Source organism: Fundulus heteroclitus, chromosome 2 (genome assembly GCF_011125445.2).
Source record: "Fundulus heteroclitus isolate FHET01 chromosome 2, MU-UCD_Fhet_4.1, whole genome shotgun sequence".
In the NCBI taxonomy this organism is placed as follows: domain Eukaryota; kingdom Metazoa; phylum Chordata; class Actinopteri; order Cyprinodontiformes; family Fundulidae; genus Fundulus; species Fundulus heteroclitus.
In genome coordinates, this window is record NC_046362.1 from 27,014,455 (window position 1) to 27,027,071 (window position 12,617).

The 12,617-nt window shown below is 38.6% G+C and overlaps 1 protein-coding gene across 6 annotated transcripts in view; it reads right to left on the reverse strand.

Moving 5' to 3' along the window:
• The window catches only part of abcc8 (ATP-binding cassette, sub-family C (CFTR/MRP), member 8), a 115,457-nt gene that overhangs the window by 81,182 nt on the left and 21,658 nt on the right, over nt 1–12,617 (reverse strand). For all 6 annotated transcript variants that reach the window (XM_036151708.1, XM_036151735.1, XM_036151720.1 and 3 more), the window contains exons 5-6: nt 10,301–10,467; nt 6,012–6,254 (exon numbers count right to left, since the gene is read on the reverse strand). In XM_036151708.1, coding sequence (XP_036007601.1) covers nt 6,012–6,254; nt 10,301–10,467 — 410 coding nt within the window. The remainder of the gene's footprint in view (nt 1–6,011; nt 6,255–10,300; nt 10,468–12,617) is intronic.

The following is a 12,617-nucleotide window of genomic DNA, read 5'->3' on the forward strand; positions in this document are numbered from 1 at the left end:
ATAAACGTGGCAGCGCAGGAGGACGCCCACGTTGCCACTGCTATCACATCTGTTTTGTCAGAATCCACAATGTCTTCTTTGAAAGAAGAATGGCAAGAAATGCCTTGATTAGTGTAACTTGTCGTGGTTCCTCATGGCGCCTGCTGCTTACATTTTCATTTGATACCGTGATTGGCTAAAACCAACATCTGGTAGGCGGGCACTAGGTGTCGATTTGCCCAATCAGCTCTTCAAGTTCTGCTGAATGTCCCTTATTTCCCCAAATGGATTTGATTGGAGCAGGCCCAGATTGATAATGTGCCGAACGGAGAGTGCTACACATTATCAGTCTGGGTTGTCAGGTTATTAATCTATATCTAAAATAACTATAAGTAAATGCTAAATATGTTGTTATTATGAATGTAATGATCAATATGTTATGTTGGGTTCATTGGAGTAGGAATGTTTTTTTATTTGTTTATTTTTAATTCAAAGCAATATGAAAATACTGTGATACCATGGTATTTTTACTTAATTTAATCACGTCATAAAGACTATAGAGAATCATAACAGCAGATGCTTACTATTACTTAAATGTAGATTGCAAAGATTTACTACATTGGCAGAACCAGCAGAGCAAAACACACTTTGTAAATATATCCACACAATTATTTAGATAGTTTTTGCTTCTCCATATGAAATAATATAGCTTCCCAAAGAAACTAAATGCAGCAGCAAAGCTATAAGCCAAACATACACAGCATGATTTAACATATCAAACATGGTTGGTAACTAATAAAATTAGCAGCCACTGCTTAAAATCTGAACCTAATTCTGAGCATACCTCCTTAGCCAATTATTTTATATCTGTATTATCTCACACTTTTGTCTCACAAATATCGGGGAGTAAAATACAGAAAACCATTCATGTAGTACAAAACTGCAATCCAGTAACACCATCAGTTTAATAAGACTCATAAAACCCTGTAACACCTCAAACAGTGCCAAGAGACAAGTGCTTTGCAACATGTAGCTACAACGGTAGCAATTGTAATATAATCCAAAATAAACAGATGGCAATGAAAAGCAACATTGTGCAAACACAGATACAGGATGTGCCTGATTGCCTTTTCCTGTTTATACTATTGAAAAGCTCACTTCATGTCCAAATAAAGTTTAATAATCCCACAACAGACTGGACTGACTCATTTAATGACCTGCTTTATAATGACAACAGCTGAATAAAGTGGGACTTTAGAAGTCGCTGCATGCACACGTCAGACAGAGTGCACCAAAGATACTCTTCTTCATAAAGAAAAATATTTAAATACTTTCTAATAAAATAATGGAATCCCTGAAAATACACAGACAAAACTCCAATGTACAGTAGATTTTTTTTATCTAAAAGCACTCCAGGGTCTACTCAGATTATTACATCCATTAGTGCAAAGTCAGCCTCCTACTTTCATAAGCACAGAACTATATCATGATAACACTAATTTGTCATGTCAAATGATTCAAGCCAATCAGGTTTTTGATTATTAATGCAACAGGTGGCATTGTTGAAATACTGTATAAATGAGGAAGTAACAAGGGATCCTGAGAAGGCTGGTGACAGTGAAGTAAACTGTAAATGGACTGAATGTTTATAGTGCTTTTCCAGTCGTACTAACCACTGAAAGCACTATAGAAGTGGCCACCTCTGATCAAAACCATTCTATTGTTTTTGTTCTGTTGAAAGATGAACCTCTGTCCCAGTTTCAAGTATTTTGTAGCCTGAAATGGGTTTCATTTCAGGATTGTCCTGTGCTCAGCTGCATCTATTTTTCAATCATCTGACCTCCTTACCTGTCCCTGCTGAACCAAAGCCTGGTGCTAATAATTTTCCAGGAGTGCAGTGAAGCGGATGACGTCAGAGGGCTGACAGGCAGGTGAGTGTGAGGTAAGTGGCTGATTGGAAGAAACAACTTTTTTCTAGGACGAGGATCCAAGGACTATTGAGGAGATTAACAGTGGAGGACTTGAGATGAATCTCCCCAGGATCCAAGGAGCAAGGAAGTTTAGCCCCAGAACAGAAGAGCTCAAACATGAGCATGGAGAAAGGAGGACAGCATTGGGTTGGCGCAGAAACGAGGAGAGAAAGATAACACAAGAAAGGTACGTAGGCCTGATTACCACATACTGAGTGAGATAACAATCTGGCATTTGCCTCTTCAGATCTGCTTCTCTTTAATCTACTCCTGACTAGTCCAAACAGCTGTGAGGCTACACCTGCCAGTAAGATCTTCCTTGAAAGAAGCTAGATAGAGACAAAAACATTCACCAACCTGCACACAACTCTGGGGATATGACATCACCCCATCAATGGACGCCCCCTGTTGGATGCCAAGAAGCAGAAGGGGCAGCATTTTCAAAGTTGACAATGAGACGTGGAACCAAGATGAAAAAAAAAAAACGGGAATTGTGCGTATATTGAACCCAAATGATGTGATGGCAGCAAAAAAGCAGAGTTATTGGTACAGAGACACTGGATTGTATTTTAGAGTGCTTGATTGAGTCAGCACTGTCCATTAAATTGTGGATGGAGATCCAAAGATAGTCATAATTTCACATTGAGTGCAGAACAGAAGTCCTTCCAGTTTTGAAATGACTTGTAAACCTCTATCTGTATTGATTTTGGTAGGTATGCCATGAAGCCTGACGACATGAATAATGAGGAGCTTTATTGTTTCAGTGACTTGGGTGAGTTTGTTAGGAGATAGCAGGCTTTGGAGAGATGGACTAAAGTGAGGATAACAGTCCTATTTTTGGAAGGTTGGAGACCAGTGACAAAATCTGAAGCAATGAGCAGCTAGATTTGGAAGAGGTTGGAGGAGGCCTGAGGGGCTTCTGTGGGAACTTTTATTTCTGGCACAGAGGGAGCAGGATTATACATATTCAAGTGCATTTTTGTTGAGTGAAGGCCACCAGAAATAGGATGAAAGGAGAAGTTACGAGAATGAACCCAGTGTATTACTTGAGAGCTGATGGATGTTGGTAAGTGATGATAGTCTGGGGCGCACCCTCCTGGATCTGGTCCTTCTTGATAAGCCCAGTGGATAAGGCTCTCTAGATCCCAAGGGAGCCTCAACAATGCACGACTGAGGGAGAATGCCTTCTGGTTCATTGGATTCTTATTCTAAGGAAATCTGTCTGGGAAGCACATTTGATTTAATGTCCCTGGAAGCTGGGAACATTAAATCAAAGCTTTTTGGAGATAGGCAAGTTTCCTATGATCAGTCTAGATGTTGATCAACTGTTCTGTGCCCTCCAACCTGTGTCTCCAATCCCCCAGTGCCAATCTAATGGTGAGGAATTCCCCATCTCCAATATATCTTTCTTGGGAGAGAGAGAGAGAGCGAGACGTTTCAAAAACAAAGCACAAAGGATGGTAATTACCATCAGAAGAACATCTTTGGAAGAGTGTAACTCCAACTCCATTGTCAAATGTATCAACCTCCAAGATTAACTAAGGCCATCCTTCACTTGTCATCCCGGGATATGCGAACTAAATGGTATAGATTATAGTGATCTTATTAGGTGAAGATGGAGGAATTTTGCATAGGTTCAACACCAGAGGGTAAGAGTGGAAGTGACCACTTGTTCTTGATGTGCAGCGCAGGGTCTTAGTATTTTAATCTTTCTTCTTTACAAAGAAAAGGATGATGAGCAGAGGATTGTAGCCTTAACTCCTTAGTGTATATTTCCATGGCCTCTTTTTTGGGGTGTGAACGGTTGTAGAGATGCCCAGAAGGAAGAGGAGTTCCTGGGAGAAGAGCCACCGTATGGGTGATAAGGAGGGAGAGAGATGGCAGATCTTTACTGGAGACTCTAGAGGTTATGGTATAGATCCATGGAATCGGTGGAATCTGGGAGGACTGGGGGAGCAGCTGACTGCAGGCATTGACCAAGACAATGAACACTTCAGGATTCAGTGGGGGACTGTTTCCATATAATGTGAGGGTTGTTTTTTTAAGTCAAGGATGACCAAAAACACCTGAAGATTATCTGATTAGAAAGGCGACAAAGGTGATGTGTTCATATGATTTGCGGAAACAACCAATTGAAGAAGCTAAATTTGTTGGGTGACTGTATCTAAGAAGTTCCCATCCAAAACAGCAGCTTTAAAGGGAGATGAGAGTTTTTGGATTTATGAGATTCTCCTATTAACCAAACTAAGGCAAGAACGGGGCACTGACTCTGATTGATGCAGATAGTGGAATTTAATCGGAATTAGGCATATTAAGGATGACGTGATGCACTCGTTAGTATCTTTATAATTACTGGCAGGCCTGGTCTTTTGGACAGACTGGACTTGAGATGCAGTGGTGACCAAAGGAACCACAATCATTAACCAGGGGTCATGCATCCTTTTTTATTTTTGGTCAACACATTTTATTGAAGGTTTTAGATTTTACAATTTACAATTAACTAACAACGTTCCATCCCCCTATCCACCCTACCCACTTGACGTAAGTGAGTGCATAGAAATGTCACAGTATGACTCTTGCTTATTAATATAGAACAGAAATACACAGTGAATACGATCAAGTATCACCACACACAAGTCAAAAGTAAAATGGCTGCCATAACGATAATCATAAGCATAGAATAATAACAATAATGGACAAAACCTTGAATCAACCAGTTTGTTCGTCAGCAGAGAAGGAAGTTAAAGCTTTGAAATATTGCATCTGGGGGTTCCATCGTTGGTAAAACTTTTTTGTATATCCCCTTGTTGCATATTTAATATTTTCCAATTGCAGAAACGGCATCGTATCGTGTAGCCAAGATGTCGGAGATGATGGTGCCCTACTCTTCCACGTTAGCAATATGTTGCGCCGACCAATGAGTGAAGTAAACGAAAGGACCTGTCTTTGCTTAGATGACAGTTTCATGGCAAGTCTAGGTACACCAAATATAGCAATAAGAGGACACGGCTCAATTTCATGTCCCAATATTTCTGAAGCAGTCTTAAAGCAGGACTTCCAAAAAGCCTCCAGCCTAGGAAACGTCCAGAACATGTGTGAGAGATCACAAGGGGTTTGTGAACATCACACAAATCCCAGGTATTTGGATATATTTTGCCAGCTTAGCCTTACAATAGTGATCATCTTTATATTTATTTGTCATAGCAACATACATGCCAATGAAATATGTTCACTGAATTAAACCAAATCCTTAGGGAGCAGTGGGCACCACTGTGCTGCACCCAGGTAGCATTCTGGGACTAGGACAGGACCCAAGGGGAACTGAGCACCCTGAGCAAGACCCTTGGGGACCCAGAGTAGTCTGTTGGATTCAAACCCAGAACCTTGCAGCCTAACCAGGACACAAGCGCCCTGTGTAGCCAAACGGTGGTAGGTTTGCAGTAGTGTTATCTTGTTATTTTTTTTATTTTATTTAGAGGTATCAGAGTAAAAGGGGGGAATAAAAATGCACACTGCACACTTGAAATTATTATTAGTAAAACAAGTGAAGCAGAACCGTGTGTCGGTCCATCACTGATAAAAATACACTTATGGTTGTCACATAATGTTATCTGAAAAAAAAGTGTAAGTGCTATGAATGCTTTTGCAAATCTCTTTGATTCTAGAATTTTTATAATATGTAGTTTTTTGGTTTAATTCATAATTGCACTGGCTTTTTTTTACTGTATATATTAACAGAACCCTGCATTTGTCATACAATCTGTCATACAATATTTAGGTCCTAATTTGTTGTATTATGTGATGTATTATGTAATATGTAATACCACATATTACATATTGTATTATGTAATATGTGGTATATTCAGCTTACAATTTAGATACATCACAGAGGGAGTTCCCTGTGGGCAAGATGTTAAGTAAAACAAAGGGCGAAAGATCCTTTGAAAGACATTATTTATAATGTTTACATATGAATATGTATTCTGCGGGTTTAAAGCCTTTCACCGCAACCTGGGTAAATGACCAAAACAATCCCACGGAAACCCACTAAGCAGAACTCACCTTCTGCTCTTCAAACTCCTGTCGAAGCTTTATGTAGTTTGTGAGCGCCCGCATGGCGATGGGGAGTTTGCCAATGACCTTCAGGTCGATGGGCCGTCTGTGAGCAGAGGTGATGAAGGTGTTCATCCACCAGTAGGTGGATTTAGACAGCAAGTTGACGAAGGGCTGCAGGAAACGAACACCAAGATCCTGGAGGTCTTCAGGGGGCTTCACTTCTGTCGGATCGTCGAAACACATGTAGCGCTGCGACAGAAAGGAGAGGTTTGACTATTGTTCAACTCAGTCAAAGACCAAGCAAAATTATTAAAACTAATTCTGATTAGAATGAAATCAAAACCTGGAAAACCTTTTGTTTGGAGAGCTAAAACACAAAAGGTGTGTCATTTAGACACACTGTTGAAGGCAGGCTTAATTACAGCTGCTGTATAATAATTTGCCTTCATTGTACATTGATAACAAGTTGTCTTATAATCCTATGACAACTTGGAAAAGCTGAACACTTGATATGAGTGTCAGCTGAAGCTTTTAAATGAAATAGAAGCTAACAGAGTAGAATAATTGAAAAGATTCAATGGGATAAGGCTTTCACACTGACTGGGTGAGGACAGAATAATGTACTATTTATAGGCACAAGCATCCACATGAATAAAGGTTTACAATATTAATAGTTGTACTTAAAAATAGCTCAAGGCAGTATTCAAATCCAGTAAGATTTACATATATGTAATATTAGACATATTATTCTGATATTACGTACATTTTACATACATTTCCTTCCATATAAGGCAAGTAAATCATAAAAAAAAATCACAAATCAATCATTGACAATGGGAATCCCATAATCGTTTGAGTATTATTAAATTTGGATAAGTATATAACAATTACAGGTGATATGAAGGCCAGAACACTTAAATCCTTATAGCAGAGCAGATAACAAATAGAGCTCTGACAGTGCAGAGCATGATGGAGTTTCACCCTGGGGAGGCTTGCACACAAACAGATGTGTGCTCAGAGCTGGAGCTAACACAGATAAACACTCCAAAATATCAAACGAAAAATGACAGACAAATGTGCAATGTTCTGGCATTATCCTTTTTATGCTCCGACAGGGTCAGCCAGCATAGCTGTAAAGGTCAGATTGTTATGCAATCAATAAAATGCTAACAAAAGACATGACTGGGATAGCGCTTGAAACAAGTTAAGTGTTAATGGTCCAACAGCCCTTCACACTATATGAATCAGATGCCAGCTGTTGCTCTTGTCTGGGATAATAGACCTCAGAGGTTTCACTCATTGCCCTTTTCCATGATTTTTCTCTTTCTTTTTTTTCTGTTTCCCTCGAGAAACTCAGATTTTTATCCTGATATTTATCCTACAGTCAGTCAGAATGGCTTTCAAAAAAGTGGCAGTATCAAATACATAAACATTTTTGTTGTAAAGAACCAGAAAGCAGACAGGAGACATGCAGAACCATGACTACAGTATTTAATTTAGGAGAATACAATGTTCAGAAATTTCAAAAGGGCAATCAAAGCACTGTGGATACCAAAAGGCATCTGAAGGGGAAATAGAAGTAGCAAGGCTACAACTGATGAGGAGCAATAATGAGACTGGGAGTAACAAGGTTCTAATCAGGGTGAAAACAGAATCCCAATAAAAACCATTTTTCTGGGACTCATTTAACTGGATGCAAAACAGTTGATTGATTACAGATTGGCAGCAGGTGTGATGATTGTAAAAAATTGGTTGCGACAAAACAGTGGTGGGCACAGCTAACCAAAAAAGTAAGCTTCACATACTCATATTACGCACACAAAAATATTAGCTTTGCAGTCGTTAAATGGAAGATTAATAAGGAAATTTGAGAAAACCAAAAGGCTTGGTTCCAATACTAATTAAAGGGATTAGAATCACATAGCGGCGCACTGTTTACAGAAAGAAATACAGATACCGCCGTCTCTGTTTTTGAGCAATTGGATCTGACTGCATCATAGCAACGTGTTTTTTGTGGAGCCATGACTTTTACTGCTGTAGAGAAGTCTGTGGATGTGTATTGAGAGCCTGGAAGGAATGTAAATGGTGTTTGCTGTTGTCGTTGTGAACGTTATCGTACGTACAGTTATCGAAACCCAATAAAATGAACAATAACCAGTCTGCAAACAATTGGCTTGAATGATAATGCGATGAACAAAAAGTTAGCCCCGCATTTATATATATTCGAATTATCACAACTGTGTCCACCACTTTTGACAACTAAGGAGAAGAAAACTAAACACAGGTCGGATGATAAGCAAATAGCGTAGTTGCAACTATAATGATGAAACAAAATATTTACTACAGGGTCCCAAAATAGTTTATTTTCATGTAGATATCGCCTGATGACAAATCTACTCATCTTTAGATAATAAAGCTTTCGTTGTTGACACAATGGTTTTGTTCTAATCTTAAAAAAAGCCAAGCCTCTTTTCTAGAAACAATAAGTTTATCTATTTAGTTGATCATTACATCTACAAAAATATTTGTAATCATTGTAAAGCAAAAGGGTTTTTCAATGTCAAAAAATGCTAACGAAAGCTGATTCAAGCTTAAAGGGTACTATTGCTGGACAGCTTATAAAGTCATGTTGCCATCAACACAGATCTGTCATGTTATCTGCCCTTTGTTTGTGTTTTTTGGGCTGGTTAACTGTTCTTTCCCCATTCTCTGCTTCACACACCATAATCAGCATCACCTGCTGCTGCCGATTATTATCATCAAGTTGGTTCACCTGAGACTCTGCCGACTTATACCGGCCTCTTACAACTGGAGAATATTTGTGGAGTGGAGAATAGTTGTGGGAGGCCATCAGTCATCACCACCTCCAAACCTTTCAATAAACTTTTTAAGAAAACACATCATATCTGGCTTGAGTATTTAGTTTTCTGGTCCGGCCATTAAAATATCTCAACACTGGCAGCAGGTGGGTGTGGATGCAGACTAACAAGATACTTTGCTAAAATTCCTTTAACTTTCTTAGAAAAACATCAACAAAGATTGCATTTTAACAGGAAGAACAAGAAAATGTGCATCAGACATTATTCTATCTACTGATTTACAGCGAATTTACCAGGCGACGCACAGCGTAATGTCGTCATACATTGACGGTAATAAACAGGAAGCTAGCACAGACCACGGATCAGTAATGGAGCGGGGCTTTAATGAATGTGCTGATTTTTTAAATTTTCATGGATAAGAAAAGCTTGCGTCTCTTCGTTGGTCCAAACGTAGTGATTGTTATTTCCAGACCTGTTTTTTAGCATTATTGGAATATCTGGGAAGATGCGAGCAGCAAAAACTGATCAGTCATGTGAGGTAAACGTTGCTAAGTCAGAACTGATTTGTCAAATGTTTCCATCTCCTCTTTAGAACATTTACAGTTTTTGTCAAAAATCACCTGAAGCTAAATTTTGTGAGTTCATTTAAATTTTTCCATTTTCATCAACCTTTTCTATTGGTATATTTCAATTGAAAAAGGTTGACGGAAAAGGGAATATTGAATAAAGTGAGGAAAGTAAAAAAACACCCTCCTACAAAACAGTGATTTCTTCCAGTGATCAAATCGCAATTTGGTGATGATCTGGAATCTTTTCAAACCTGACCCCCCCCCCCCCCCCCCCCCCCACCCCCACACACACACACACACACACACACACCCCATACACACACACAGACAAAAAACAAATGATATCTGACATCTGGGGCCCCATTCATAATATGCACTCAGTTCTGAAAAACTAGTTGATAACAGAAACCAGCAGACTGGGATGAACTCAGAGGAAAATTAAAACAATAACAGGTCACCACAGGTCAGAATCTGGCACAGATGCTTAATCCAGAATGCCAGAAGGATTAGCAGTCAATAGAAATGTTCACTCTTCAAATCAACCTGATTTATATGAGAAAAGCTTTTGAAACTCAAAATATTTGTAAAATGTATTCAGCATGCTACAAAATATGCATAAGAAAATTGTAGAGCAACAAAAACACGTGTTATTGCCAAAAAAAAAAAGGTTTTGACATTAAATGTGAAATAGATGAAAAACATCCTGGATTTGTTGATTAACTGTCAAAATGAGTCCAATACATTATTTAATCTTAAACATAGATTTCCATTTACTCACATTTATATGCAATTTGCAGAGATAAAATATCAAACCACAGACAGAAAGAAACCCAAGCACTATTTTCTGTATCACAAATCAAAAGGGATTTCTGCCTAAAAGAAGCAACACACACACATTAACGCTCACCCTCCCCAAGATGACGTTGATCTCCACAGCCAGTAGAAGTCCATAGAGGAGCACCAGGAGTCCAGTGATGCAGTAGCGAAGCTGCCCGGGGCCAATGCCGTGCTCGGTGTACTTTGCAAACTTGATGGTCTTCATGATAAAAGCCAGTACCCAGTAGATCAGCAGGGCTGTTGAAATGTCACAACGATCAGAGAGACACAGCAAGTCACAAAACAACTACAGCAGATAAAGAGCCTGACTAGAGGGCAGCAGTTTAATGTGAAAGCCATCATGTTTGGTGGGATGGTGAATCAGAGTGTCAGACCTTCGAGCATTTTGTCATTGGCAAAAAAAATTCTACAACTACATGCTTTACATAGGACAGCCAACATTTAAATGATAATAGAGTACCATGCAAATGTATTGCTACACCTTTAACTTTTTATATTTTGTCACTCATGGAGCATTGAGTGAGAAAGCAAATGCATCAAAGCTGTTGCTTTGATGCATTTGCTTCACATTAGTTTGACTTCTGAAGTCACCTAACTAGTAATTAAACTTTAGGTTGCAAGGACAAATATGTTAGTTATTTTGAAAACTAACATACACAGCAGACAGGTCAGGAAATACAAATTGTGTGAAGGAAAAAACATGGTGCATTGGCAGCCTATTTGTTTCAGGATCAATTCAAGTTCTTTTATTTCTTTCTAAGACTCTTAATAGCCTTGGGCCTGCATATTTGTCCATCCTGCTTACACACCTACGCGCCTCATTTCGTTCCCTCAGGCAAGCTGACCATATGCTGCTGATGGTTTCTAAATAACGGAGGAAATTAAGAGGTGATTGAGCTTTTTCTATTGTGGCACCAAATCTTAGGAACCAGCTGCCTCTGCACACAAGACAAGCTCCATCAATTTGTGTTTTTAAATCTCATTTGAAAACACTTTTTTATTCTTTGGCTTTTAGCATAATGTGAGGTCTACATTGGTTGGAATGTTTATTCAGATTTTTATCACTGCCTGTATCTCTGTCCTGTTTTACCTGGTGTAAACAAAGACAGTATGGTATGCTATGCTTTTCCAACTAAAATGTCAGGCCTAGCAAGGAGAGCATATTTCAGAGAAGTAGCCAAGAAGCCCATGGTCATTCTGGAGGAGATTTACAACTCATGCAGGGCAATCTGATGACAGGAAAATTACTGGTTATGCACTTCTCAAATCTGGATGGTACGGCAACAACACCCAATGTGCTGGAAAACTAAATTTTCGCATCCCCCTAAAGACACCATCCACACAGTGAAACATGTGGGGAAACATGGGGAAATCAATAGAGATATATAAAGAAAAACCTGAAAGGCAAACCTGTTCAAGTTTGCAAAAGAGTTGAGAATGGGGTTGAGGTTTACCTTGCAGATGAACAATGACAACAACAAACATATAACCAGAGCTACTTTGAAATGGTTGAGATATAAGAATATTAATTTGTCACAAAAGCTCATTCCAACTACAGACCTGCATTTCAACTGAGAATCTTTGAGAATATGTAAAAAAAAAAAAAACAGATGTTCTTAATCCAGTCTGACCTGGCTTAAGCTATTTTCAAAGAGTGAAAAGCCGGTTGGAAAATAATCAGTTTTTTTCTGACCATAAGGCACACTTAACATCCTTACATTTTCTCAAAAATGTATCATGTGCCTAATGTATGATTGCCGTACTTGTTGTGCTTACTGACTCCATGTATGTGGTACAATGCACTAAAAAATCTGTTAAAATGTGTAAGTACGACTTTGGTTATCAACAAAGCTCAATGGATTTTCGGAGCATTGCGGTACACATGTACCGCACTTGGGAAGAATATTTTTTATTCCGCCTTATGGTCCGAAAATACGTTACCCCAAAAGATTTCCAGCAGTAATTAAAGAGAAAGGTTGCACTGCAAAAATATAACTAAAAACAAGGACAATTTTCTTGAAATGAATGTATTTACCCTAGATTTGAGCAGGTAAATAAGACTATTTGCCAATGGAATAAGATTTTAGCACTTAAAATAGGAACAATTCATCTCCATCATCTTATTTAAAGTGTAGTATATCTAATTATCTTATTTTAAGGGTAAAAATACTCATTCCATTGGCAAATAATCTTATTTACCTGCTCAAATCTAGGGTAAATACATTCATTTCAAGAAAATTGTACTTATTTTTAGTTCTCTTTTTGCAGTGTGGTACTTCAATACTGACAATGGGTTTGTGAAACAAAGAATCCCCCTCCCCCCTTTTTAAAAGATTTTTCCATCCACTTCCTAATCTAAAAAATAGCTTGACATCCCTAATTTTTTT